General features: G+C 36.6%; 1 protein-coding gene across 6 annotated transcripts in view; it reads right to left on the reverse strand.

The window, feature by feature from the left end:
- Window positions 1-4688: 4688 nt before the first annotated feature.
- The window catches only part of Rgl (Ral guanine nucleotide dissociation stimulator-like), a 33507-nt gene continuing 24102 nt past the window's right edge, over window positions 4689-14093 (reverse strand). For 3 of the 6 annotated variants that reach the window (XM_089703205.1, XM_089703180.1, XM_089703172.1), the window contains 6 exons: window positions 11163-11267; window positions 9522-9673; window positions 9083-9193; window positions 8302-8437; window positions 6673-8119; window positions 4689-5153 (listed from right to left, as the gene is read on the reverse strand). In XM_089703205.1, the coding sequence (XP_089559331.1) occupies window positions 5017-5153; window positions 6673-8119; window positions 8302-8437; window positions 9083-9193; window positions 9522-9673; window positions 11163-11267 (2088 nt within the window). In that variant the 3' untranslated portion in view covers window positions 4689-5016. Of the gene's footprint in view, window positions 5154-6672; window positions 8120-8301; window positions 8438-9082; window positions 9194-9521; window positions 9674-11162; window positions 11268-12358; window positions 12991-14093 lie in introns of those variants that run through there. The other 3 variants (XM_089703196.1, XM_089703190.1, XM_089703213.1) reach the window with 3 other exon arrangements.

Raw genomic sequence — 14093 nt, forward strand, 5'->3', positions numbered from 1 at the left:
GCCACCATGCTAGTGCACCCACTCATTCAGATGTTCAATGCTACCTACTTAAGTTACTGTAATAATCTAAGCTTAAATCAAATTGAAATCACTACATCATCTCCCAGGCAACGATCGTCGAAAGGTTAGGATAAAATATGTTAAAAACAAAGTAGCATCCTTTCCAAAACGCTAACATACATAGTTTAATATTAAAAACCTACTATCGGTAGCTGACGTGGTAATCATTTTAATTTGGTACATGGAATTTTTCATAATTAAGAACTCTATCTCAACTATAGAAAAAAAGAACCTTCAGATAAACGACGTAGTGACATGCAATTGGGCCCATACCGATACTCCTCTAGTCAGTCTCAGTAGTACTCCTCCCATTAAACAGTCACTTTATAGAAACTAACTAGATCGCCCGGCAATTTTTTTTCTACCAGTTACCTATCACATATGACTTATTGACTTTGGGATATAAATAATTAGTTAAATGGTTAAACAATATATTTTAGGACGTAGTATACAATTTCATAAAATTCAGAGGAGTGTGCTGTGTGACAACTCACGCCGTGACATGAAATTTTTTATCTGTGTATTTTTAAGTGAAAATCCTATATGCGCGTTGATAGTTAAATTTTAAGTCGCGTCATGGCAATATCGACACGTCATGGAGTACGAGGACGATTTTCGTATCTTTGAATTTGAAAGAAGTTTCACTTCTGACTTGTGTGTTCGGCAGACACGCTCTTTTTTTGTATGCATCTGTTTATAGACCGATTTTAATTTAATTTTTATGGGTCTTCAGATGGACTCAAGATTAGATTTTCAATACAAATGTGAGTGAAGCCGCGACCAAAACTAGTATTCCATAACACACTTTTAAATAACCCTGTAGCCTGAAATTGATAAATCCTTGGTCCAGATTCTGAACCATTTCTAGAGAAATTACAAATATTTGATGTTAGTGAACTTAGCAGATCATTTTTAGCAGATCAAAAAAAAATGTGAGTTCTTATCGCGTGCAGTTGAGTTCTACAGTTCCTGATACTTTTTAGAAATAGTTCTGGCGTTTTTACCTTAAAAAACGACATTTGAAAAAATGATCTGCCAACTTCCCGTAGCAGATCATTTTTAGCAGATCAAAAAAAAAATGTGAGTTCTTATCGCGTGCAGTTGAGTTCTACAGTTCCTGATACTTTTTAGAAATAGTTCTGGCGTTTTTACCTTAACAAACGACATTTGAAAAAACCCGACCTGGACCCGGCTTAACGTGATGCTAAGACGTAATGCTACGACGTGATGCTACGACGTGATGCTACGACGTGATGCTACGGCGTGATGCTACGCTGTGATGCTACGGCGCGATGCTACGGCGTAATGCTACGGCATGTGTTACGGCGTGATGCTACGCTGTGATGCTACGGCGTGATGCTACGGTGTGATGCTACGATGTGATGCTACGGCATGATGCTACGGCATGAAGCTACGGCATGATACTACGGCGTGATGCTACGGCGTTATGCTACGGCATGATGCTACGGCATGCTGCTACGGCATGGTGCTACGGCGTGATGAAATATGACATAAATAAATTTTCTAGTGTTTCATTTTACGCGAGTATTTCTAAAAAGTATCAGGAACTGTAGAACTCAACTGCACGCGATAAGAACTCACATTTTATTTTTATCTGCTAAAAATGATCTGCTACGCGAAGATGGCAGATAATTTTTTTCAAATGTCGTTTTTTAAGGTAAAAACGCCAGAACTATTTCTAAAAAGTATCAGGAACTGTAGAACTCAACTGCACGCGATAAGAACTCACATTTTTTTTTTTGATCTGCTAAAAATGATCTGCTAAGTTCACTAACATAAATATTTGGCTGTTGCGATTAGTTGATAGTTGCTATAACAGATAAGATAACTGATCTATACTAATATTATAAAGCTGAAGAGTTTGTTTGTTTGTTTGAACGCGCTAAGCTCGGGAAATACTGGTCCGATTTGAAAAATTCTTTCGTTGTTAGATAGCCCGTTTATCGAGGAAGGTTATAGGCTATATATATTATATCATTACACTACGGCCAACAGGAGTGGAGCCACGGGGGTGAAACCGCGCGGAGCAGCTAGTAGAGAATAAATAGGGTAACAAATAAAATAACATTTAATAATAATTAATAACGTTTATTACAAAGATATTATACAACACGTTATGCAAGACACTGGTGTTGGAAAACTATTAAAAATACACAACTACAAAGTTATTTACAAAAACTACGACAAAACAGTTCAGTTTAAAAAAGTTATCATGTATAAGTTCTTAAATATCTTATAGTCTTTTGTTTAGAGTATATCTTGTAAACCAGTGTCGTAAAAACGAGATATTAAATTAAATAAGGTAAGTAGGCACGTCGAATTACAAATGCACTTCAAGTATAAATACAGTTTAACTATTTAGACGCTTTCTATTTTATTAATTTCAAACGAATACATTGATTAATCATTATAACGGACCGAAATTGTTTTATTAGAGTATTTTAAAATAGTGGTTACAGTTAATTTTCTAGATGAAATTCGGTTTTCAATTATCTTAAAGCTTTTAAACAATATTATACAAAGAGAGACAGCACCTCGCTACTAGACATAATATGCCTTTGGCTCAATATTAAAATGTTTACTCTCTATTTATTTTACTTACATACCTACTGGAGATTCTTGTTTATACACGCTCTTTATATACACATATTGAGTTTTGACAACAACATTAACATAACATAATATAAACAGACTCTATCGCTAAATATTGGTGGCATCCTGAACAAACATCTAAATCTATATTAACAGCAAATTTACATAAGACTACTTAAGTACGAAAAATAATACTATAGAGCACTACAAAATTGTATTATTCCATGCGTATCACATAAATTATATAACTTATAAACGTTGTAAAACTAAAAAATAAAATGTAAAAAAAATAAATTAAGAAATCGACAGTATTAAAAGAAAATATGTTTATATCAAGCCCTTTGTGCAAGTTTTTTAATGCTGTTAGTGAGAAAAATGAGTTCAATATAACTATAACATATATAAATGCCAAGTAAGGAAAAGCTTAACAAATAACGAATTCAGTACAACATGCAAAAATAAAATAATTCTTATCTTTTTCTTTACTCATATCGCAAACTCTCAAATGCATCGAAGTAAGAAGATTAACCCTTAATTTGGCATAGTCCGGTGTGACGGACACTTATTTAAAATAAATCCTGCCAAGTTTTTATTTCATGTTCATCGATTTCTAATCGATTAAATGTTTATTCATACCATAAACAAATAGAAAAAAAATTAGTAATAATTGTGACAACATTGCATATGTCAGTTGGGACGCAAAATGTCTGCGAAAAGGCAGCCACCTGTTTTGTTCAAGGTATTTATAACTATTTTACTTATTTTTTGTGGAAAAATGAATTGAATTATATATTTATTTATTAGATAATAAACATTTCTATCATTATTTACAAAAACATACACACTTTATTACATTTTAATGGTGTTTATTTGTAACCAAAATGGTTTGTCCGTCACAGCGGACATTGCTAATTGTATAGAAAAGTACCACTTTATTACTATGTCCGCTGCGGCGGACACCGCCAAAATGTGTGTGCTTCTGTTTGTTTGGTTATGGTTCTGAGTTTGGATTTTTTTTCTTTGCCAACAGCCTAACCGCGCAAGTAAAATTATTGCTTTAGTGCCGAATGAACATGCACCTTCCAATGCTAGCGAAATATCAGATTTGGAAACTGAATTGCATGATGCAAGTACTAATTCTTCCAACCCTTGTTTTCTCCTGCACCATCTTCCCTTGCTAACGTAACAATAGATACATCCGACGATGAAGAATTACACTCCGAAGATTCTGATAGACCTGCTGATGACCAGATTCTTTCGTGCGTAAATTGGCGAGTCTTTTTTTGAAAATGTTCTATCCCTATCTGCTATTCCTAGATTGCCTGCAACGCCTATAACGCCAATAGCTTCTTGATTAGCACCCCGAAAAATAAGATAATAAGAAACCACCCACAGTCAAAGCCAAAAGACCAAAAAAAAAACAACTTTCAGCTGACTTACAATTATTGGAGAGTAACTCAATTCCGTCACCAAGCGACAATAGAAGAAGGTGAGGAGGATGATTACATAGACATGCCAGAAGATGATTCACCTTTGAGTTTCTTTCACCTTTTTTTCTCAAGATATTTTTACTAGTTTCGTAGAGCAGACAAACTAATATTCAGTTCAAAAAACTGGCAAGTCAATTCAACTAACAGAAGAAGAATTTAGACTTCTTTTTTAATGTTCATACAAAATAAACATGAATTGTTTTTTTTTTAATTTTCATATAAAATAAACTGTACTCCGGTATCAAATAGTTCTATAATGTTCATTTCTGTATTTTTCTTTAGTAAAAAAACATAAAATTAACAGTGGTTTTTATTTTCCGTAATTTGGCAGTGTCCGCTGTGACGGACACCAGTTTTCCCAGCAGTGGGCTATGGTAGATTTTTTTTTTCATTTTTCGAGAACTTTATGACATACTCCTGAAACCACAAAATTGTCAAATTCATATATTTTGAATATTTTTATCGGTGCCAAATTAAGGGTTAACGAATAATATAAGTTTAAAAGTACACATGATTCATAATAAAATTGTAGAGCATATAACGAAATTTGCTGAGGGGTTTATTAGACAAAATTTCATATCCTACGCCCTATACCACAAAATTTAGTAAAAAGGTCTCATAACTGGTAATCATTCTAACACGACAGATTAGTTATCATGTGAATATTTCTTGAGTATAGAAAATTTATTGATATTCAGTCATGAGAAGAATGATAAAAAGTTGTTGGAACAATGTTATTCACTCAATATCATTAATATTTAATAGAGATTCTTATAAAGGAGAACACATTTTATGTTGCTTCGGAAGTATTGAGTAACAATAATTACGAAAAGCAAAATATACCAAGACACAGTCAAGCTCGTTTGTTTTTAGTTTTTCCATTGACGACAGAGTCGGTTTGATCCGATTTTCGTGGTCTAAGGATGAAATTAAGGTTGTATGCAGTATTCACCGCGTAATAAACGTTAGCATTCGCTGGCAGCACCATTTCTGTAACAAACAAAATATTTTGGTTTTTAAAATCGCTTTATCAGAGTACTATAATTTAATAAACGAAAAACCGTGATGATATGGCCTAGAAATTGATTACCATTTGGTATGAATATATGTCAGAGAAATTATGTAGAAAGTGCAATTGTGCAATTAGACTAAAAAAGAGCGAATGCTCATTCCAACCCCCTTCCTATGTCATATTAGACCGGGAGATACTGACACAAAATTTCGAGTCATTTGTAACAGGATGGCGGTTCTAAAGGGGTCTTAGTACGCAATGACAAAAAGAAAAATGATGGTGTGAACGCTGGTACCGGTGGGTTAGTCGCGTGGGCGTTAGTCGAACTCGTCGGAAAAATAGCGAAAGTCAAACGATTTGTAACACAAAAATTTTAGAATTTACCGATAGCCCATAAAAAAGAAGTAGGCGGTAGTGTCATGCCATACTTTTCCGGTATGACTTACAGCCCGCCATACCGACGCGAATGTGTTGATTTAAAAAAAACAATTATTCAACCATTTGTACCAAGCTAACTTTTGCACAGGTAACCATCGTCGTGCAGCCATTTACGAAAATCGCCATGCCATACTTTTCGGACGATTCCAAATGGTCGCCATACCGCCGAAAATCTGCAAATTTTTTTTATTTCGCCTATCTTTTTGTACCAGTATTGCATTTGGCTTTTTGGAGAGTATTTGATAAAATGTGACCATTATTATATTTGCCATACTTTTAGTAGGGGGAAAAAGTGCTGTCATACTTGAAAAATAAATTTATTATTAATTTATATAAGTGAAGATTTCCAACACCTAGATCTTTGAAATTTTGTATTTATATTCGTCGATCCTCAAACTTACAGGAAAAATAAGTGCCATACTGTTACAAATCGTTTGACTTTCGCTATTTTCCGACGAGTTCGACTAGCGCCCACGCGACTAAGCCGCCGGTACCAGCGTTCACACCATCATTTTTCTTTTTGTCATTGCGTACTAAGAACCCTGTAGAACCGCCATCCTGTTACAAATGACTCGAAATTTTGTGTCAGTATCTCCCGGTCTATATTATTTTAGTGTAAACTGTAAACATGCATAGAGTATTCCTTCGTTGTTCTTAGTGCGTTCAACAAAAAGAAAAGATTCTATGCAATGTTCTAATACTGAACAACACTGAGTACGTATAGTTTTCGTTTACACTAAAAGATCACGAAAGAATGCTCTATGTTCGTTTGATGTAAATGCACCGCAATATGGTAGCGCGATCAAAAAATACGAGGTTAACTCCTGATTTTTTTCCAGTTAAATCCGTTGTACAAACCAATAAATGGAATATAAAATTAAATAATCCGTTAATGGCATAAATATTTGAACTTATTATTTAAATCGTCTTTTTTAAATGACGCAAAGGTCCTAAGGTACCTTCATATGCACTTCATTGCACAGTTCATGGCAAAGTTACCACCGGAAAGAAAAGAATAATTGTAATTTATATTATCTAATGATAGTATTGATGTCTTACCTCTCTCCGGTAAAACTTGCGCCAAAGTGTACCCATCGGGATCCCCGTCGAGATTCAATTTGAGCATAGCATTGCGAATCACTTGCGGCGTTCGTTCATTGTTACTCAACATGATCGACTTATACAACACCACGCCTTCTGTTTCTACACAGTCCGACTCGAATGTTACGCGAATTATATAAAAATCAGGACCGTTGTTACGAGTATTCGCATGAGCCGGGCTGTTTGCTTGCTTGCCGTTCTGCTTCTGGCCACTGTTAGCGCTAGACAAGGACACGTCTAATGAAGGAATAGAAGATGACGATGAGCCGTGAGAAAGTCTGGTAGGAGAAGATCTACGCTCTAAGCTATCTCTCTTCCAAGTGTTCCCAACACCATCCGTCTCGCAGTAAAATTGCGAACTGTTACTGGAACTCGTACTAGCGATAGAATCGTTTTTCCTATGGCCGTGGTTATTGTTTTCGTTCACTTTCTTGGGACGTCTCTCCTTAGGCGGATTCGTTTGCGGTTCTATTTGACACGAAAGCTGGTGAGCCTCCGCGTCGTCTAAAATTATCACGGAGTCGAACCATCGGTCGAACATCGGATCGGAGGGTAAATGGTAAGCGTTCGCAGCACCTTGCAATAGCTTAATCTGAGCGAGCACCTCGAATTCTTTGCGTCTCTTATCGAAATTAATGAGGCCATCGGCGACCGTGTCCGGTATGGCCGTGTCGATCATGGTGAGGTCCGTTAAAAACGTGCCCAAATAAGGTATCGTTCCGTGGCTGACGCCGGGCGAGCCCCGTTCGTGGAGGAGCTTTTGCAATTGACGATCGTTCTCCCCGACCGTATCGGCGAACTTGGCGGTGCCTTCTCTCATGAGAAGCTCGCGTTGCGCCCAACGGTTGTTGTCTTCGCTGAAAATCCTCGCTAGTTCCTCGAAGAGTTCGGCCTTCTCCTTGTTCAGTAGCGCCCAGGTCTTGCGGAGCCGGTAGACGGGGTTGCTCTGCAGACCCGAGATGATCGCCTTGAGCGAGGAGAAGTTCTTGAGCACGCGCAGCTCGCGCGCGATGTCGAGCCACGCGGCGAGGATGTCGGCGCGCTCCAGCGGCCGCAGGCTCGGCTCCAGCAGCACGGTGGAGATGACGCGGAAGGAGACCGCGTTGAACTGGTTGACGGTGGCGAGCACGGTGGCGGCGTCGTGCGAGCGGTCCTTGTCGCGGCGCGACCACACGGCGCCGAGGCACTGGTGCGGCACGAGCTTGCGGAACAGCTGCATGTCCATGCGCGTGAGCTGCTCGGCGAAGTGGCGGTGCGGCACGTGCGGCAGGCGGTACGCGCTCGTGTGGTGCGCCGCCAGCCGCATGCCGGGCGCCAGGCACACGCCCCCGCCCGCCCCGCCCGCCCCGCCCGCCCCGCCCCCGCCGTTGCGCTCCGCGCTGAAAACGGCTAGCTTCTGCAACACCTGGACATTAATATAATACCGTAAATAATGGACGATAATATACATAATACTTCATAAACAGAACAAACTATAAATCGAACTACTTCCCAAGTAAATAAACTCTCCTCATAAAATTCTTGCTTTTTACCAAATGCTAGGTAAACTGTACTATGTGTTCATAATATGTATGTATGTAGGCTAACCTTCGAGTGCAGTTCGGAGCCGGGCAGGTGTATCTGCGTGAAGGTGAGGAGCTGCTGCAGCGCGGGGTGGTGCGGCGGCTGGCGGAAGTCCTCCGGGTACGTGTCCAGCCACACGTGCAGGCACGCCACCAGAGTCCTGCGAAGAAACCATTTAACGTGTATTTACAGTAACATAATAATAATTAAAATATGAAATTAAGTTAATCAACAATATCTTGTGTTGGAACATAGTTAATACTTTAAGTGAAAAATATGGTAATATGTATTATGTTTGAAAATATATTTTTGATGTGAAATCTTCTTTAGCAGCGTTGAGCACTTTTTCTGTAATGGGTTTAAAATGTTAAACTCGCGTCAGGACACGTGACCTGATCGAAAAAGTCTAAGACGGATACCATTCATTCCAAATAATCAAACATGCTCAACGTTAATAATCAAGTTTTCACTTCTGCCGGCACTCCCGAGTCCCGGAGTGCAACCCGTCTTTTTTTTTATTTTTATTTAGGTATGACTTTACTTTTTTTACATCTTAATATTTTATTATAAATTATACTAATCATTATTATTTTATTAGTTAATTGTTCTATACATTAGAAGCCAAAACATCGCACATCATCTAAAAAAGCTTGTTCGTAGTACTTATTAACACCGATTAAAGAACCTTTTATGGTTATGACTGTTGTAACTGTGCTTTAATTAGCCAGTCAATCGGTTTCTTCTTTATATGTCAGTTAAAACTTAAACATTTCAACATGCATGCTCATCTTAAAAGGAAACTAACTTTCTGTGTTGTTGCGAAGTATCCGATCCTGTAGAGAGCACATCTTCCGCCGCAAGAGCTTCATATCGTCGCAACAAAAGATCCAATACTTTGCCGCATTCCGCAAATGACCTGGAATTTTTGTGTAATAATAATAAATAACAAAAGAACAGGACAGAGTATTTTTTTTCATCATACATAGAATTATGTATCCTTTAAGTACCAAATGAAATTTTAATTTGTAGCTGGACTTATAAATGTGCTTTTGTAAAATCAAAAATCTTATTGGTGTTTACTAATAGCAAGGAATACATAATCCTATTGGTATAACTCAAACGAAAAGGATAAGATTTTTGCCATTAGCTTCCTTACTTCCCATCCATTAAATATCGTACCTACCTAGTACCTACCTTAAAACATATAACGATATACAATAAACAATTGAATAAGTATTTATTACCTGTATGTGGCGAGAAAAACATTGACGTATGTGGATTCCAGCTCGCCATCGTCAGTCGCCAAAGCTTCGACCAGCCTCTCGACTGTGCCCGCCTTCACAAACCTGACCCGAACTGTCTCCCACTCTAGATGGGAGATTTCGTCGTCAGATTCCTGCAATTAAATTATTTTAGTCATTATTTTGGATTTTCCAAAATTGTGGATACCTCTTTAACACATAGTATGTAGAATTAAAAACGTATACTGATAGTTGATACGTTACGTTAGGGTCAGCTCACACCGAGACGCGACGCGGCGCGACGCTGCGCGCACTTTTTTCATAGAGCGACTCAGAATATACTTTATTCACTACACGAAAAGATACACATTACATTGTGAGAATTCAGATTACGTTGCACCACGCAGCGCTGCGCCTCGAGGTGCCTCGCGGCGTAGCAATGTGTATCTTTTCGTGTAGTGAATAAAGTATATTCTGAGTCGCTCTATGAAAAATGTGAGCGCAGCGTCGCGCCGCGTCGCGTCTCGGTGTGAGCTGACCCTTACTGATACGTTAGCAATCCCTGGATTGCTAACCCAAGAAGACAATTACCTTTATAATTATTGAAATTTTATGATCACTAAATTAAGTGAGCAATTTTATAGAGATATCCTCACCTCCTATATAAAATCTTTATCTTTATTTTGAATCAGATTTTTTTAATCCTTTGGAGAAAATATCTCGTTACTGATTTTATCATTTATGGATTCAAAGATTAGTTTATTTGGCTTAATCCTGTATCGTGAAACATTCACTGGTTTTTACGAATTGTATTCTGAAACACACGTATGACCTCATGTGATCTGGTCTATAGAGTGCACCTGCAATTGTCAATTCCAACATGAGATATGAAACAATTAGCTCAATTGGCCAGTTCCTAATATTTCGACCGTGAATTGAGTTTGAGACACGATACATGTCATTTGATATACTGCTGTTATAGATATTTCCTTCTTTTGTCTAATACGACCATGATGACTAATTTTAATAAAGACGTATCGATTATGCAGTTATGTCCTAAATAGTCGATTGCTGTGTTCCTACTTCACACAAATGAATATGCAGTCAAGAGAAGTACCTACAGTCACCTTCTATAATTCATAAACCTAATCGGTTTAACTAACTTACTAAATTATTGTTACGCATACAACTAAAGACAGGAAAGACCCAAGACACGGTTTTATCCGGTCAATGTAATAATAATAATAAATAACGTTCCCTAGTCTTATAGAGTCCATCAATTAGCAACAAAAAAAACTAATAAAATCGTTTAATAACCACACAAGCCTTATGAGGAATTGAGTGCAATTAAACAAAAGTTTTGGAATCCCTTCACTACCACACCATGACCGTTATTGTGTGAATATAAAACAATGCAATCATGCTCTGATGATTCACTTAAAGTTAACAGAGTCAAATTACATTTATGGCATGTTTACGTTTCGGTTTTTCCGCCTTAGTGTGTTTTGTAATTATACAGTTATAAACATAAAAATCTTAATTTTTGAAATATGTTTTACGTTTTATATCTATTTTCAACAATCAACCATAATCCAAAATTTAAAATAAACTATATATAGTAAAATGCTTTCTCGTTTCTCTTACACTAGAAGCGCAGCGCGTGGGCCGATGGTAGCGAACTTTCTTCAAGTAGACCGTGTAAATAGCGCCATCTACTCGCTCCTCGCCCCACAACCGCCATGTTGGCTGCTGGAAAAAAACACAATCTCATTACTTTAACGAATCAATTATTGAATCAATGTCCATATCAATGTTTAATGGAGAAGTGATGTATTTCCAAACGAAATCTAACTTCCTAACTAATATTATAAATGCGTCTCACTCTGTCTGTCTGTCTCTTCGATATAGGATACCTAGTAGTACATAGTTTTATCCCGGAAAGCTCACGGGAAAGGAAACTATGCGAGATTTTTTTACGCGAGGAAATCTGCTGGTGGAAAGCTAGTGCCTAGTAGGTATAATTTAAAGGTGTGAATTACTTCTTCTTTTATTTATCTAAAAAATAAGATCATTTATCTATCAGAACAATTTTATTAATTATAAAGGGTGTGATATTATTAACGAAAGATAATTTTAGAAGTTATTTAAAAAATAAAATATAATGTCTCACTAATTTCATTTAAAAAATTTCAGCGTTTTCACTTCATAGTATAAAACAAATTCTGTCCGTCCCTATGTATTTTTTAAACTGCGCATCAGATTTTGATGAGTTTTTTTAATAGACATAGTGGTTCTTATAATTAATACCAGTTACCTATTTAATGATTACCAAAATAAAAAAGCCAAATGTAAACGAATGTCTTGAATATATAAGTTCCTGAAATATGAGCCTCATAGGTACATAAATTTTTCTTTTTAATCAATGATGAATGAAAAGATCAACTTTTCTGTACATTATTTTTAAAGTTTTATTTGTCTTTTCAAGAAAATAGTATTTATGTGCTTCCTTAGTAGTTACTCAGCGCTCTTGTAAAGTTGTAGGAGAATATAATATATTTTCCTCCTAGGTATTACACGATTACATAGGTGAATTTATTCATCATATGCAAAAAGAACTTAAACATTCAACTTATTACCTTGATTTTACATATATTTGAAGCTATTATATAATCGCAAATTAAATTACGTGTACCGATTACAACAATGATATAAATGTGTACTGTTGCATTACACTTATTAATTCGTATGTGCAATGCATACCTAGTAGATAACAAAGGTATATATAATAAAGGTAGGTATATATATTATGTTGGCAACAATTAGATACGCTGGTATCTTACATAATCGTCATCAATGACATCAGACAACAGTAGCTGCTCGGCTTTACTGACGCCGCATATTCTCCACATGGCCCATGTCGTCACGGCCGACGTCAGTTATCTCAGCTGTACATCGCGTTTACTTTCACTATCGCACCGCAAAACAATACACATGCAAATCTAATAAATAGTAATTGGATTAAACGTCGGACATAAGTCTGCGAACGTGCGTGACGCGGGTGAAATCGGAGTCGCGCGGCACACTTGCAGAAGATATCCGGCTCGGCGAGTTTCCTCCCGCTAAATACACGATCCACTACTATTCGATATCTCAGTCCAGCTATCACCTTTGACACTCGAAGCGCTTCTGCGTTTCATTATTTACTAACGCACGATTGTTACCGTTTCGTCACACACACTGAAACCATGATTAATGTGGAGCAAATAACTTTGAATTGAACTCTGTGCGCATTATCCTGTTAAAGTCACATTGCAGTATCGACTGTTTACTTCACAAACAATCTAAAGCCAATTTGAGGAAAATGCCATTGCCTATTCTTATTAAATTTATTGCAGTAACAGTGCGCAAACTCAGTGAAATTTTTCTTTTTGAAAAATAAACCGTACACAAGTAGGCAACTGTATCGCGGTCGCATAAAGACTGCTCTCTCGTAGAGAGATCGCGTGAAAAACACCGATAGAGCACGTCAATGACGTGTCTATGTGTTAATTGCATAAATATAGCACATGAATACACTTCTTGTTATGAATTATTTACTTTGTAACGTAAACTGAGTCAAGTTAAGGATAAGCACATAAAGATTATGAAATTAATAGTCCTTGTTTAAATGTTTACGTATTTTGAATTTTCCATGGATCTTTTCCGTTTTTTATGTATCTTGTTTTCGATTAGGAACAGTAAAGAACTTAAGACTATTATGAATGCCAATGACATACTGCATAGCAAAAAACTATTGATAGATCGCGTTTCTAATACTGCATTTAAAATGATATTATGCAATATTGGATACTACCGGTAGAGCTTGCATAACGAGTCGGTCGCGTGTTTCCTTTACTTTCAAGTTACAAACCAATGCTTATCGACAATACCTTCTATTAAAACACAACAGGTGGTTTTAAAAAAGCAACGGTTAGAACAATAAGTGCTTGGTACCGAAACAAAATAATGGAAACAGGTCAACAGAACGGAACATAGTTAACAACAAAACGCAAATACATCATTAATCTACTTCTACTTGTACGATAAAATAAAATATTAATAAAAGCTTTTCATTAAAAGATAAAATTCATTCTATGTATTTCATTAAATTAAGTGAGTGCGTCAATATCTATATTTATAATTAACTAGTGGTCCGCCCCGGCTTCGCCCGTGGTACATATTTCGCAATAAAAGGTAGCCTATGTCCTTTCTCGGGTATCAAAATATCTCCATACCAAATTTCATGCAAATTGGTTCAGTAGTTTAGGCGTGATTGCGTAACAGACAGACAGACAGAGTTACTTTCGCATTTATAATATTAGTATGGATTAATTTCATTTTATAATTTGATATAAAAAACAATTTATAAGCAATTTGAACTGTCAAGCTAGCTTTTGAGCGATAGTTTTGTATTTGACGTTTATACTAAATAATTAAAAACAAATCCAAATAATGAACCAATATCTATTTCATTTATTTGACTTTACAATCCAATTCCTTCAATTTAAAAAGTATAGGTCTACTATTTTTACTTGA

Source organism: Colias philodice, chromosome 2 (genome assembly GCF_061535455.1).
Source record: "Colias philodice isolate Cphi_HAF_F1 chromosome 2, ilColPhil1 Martin Lab GWU primary, whole genome shotgun sequence".
In the NCBI taxonomy this organism is placed as follows: Eukaryota; Metazoa; Arthropoda; class Insecta; order Lepidoptera; family Pieridae; genus Colias; species Colias philodice.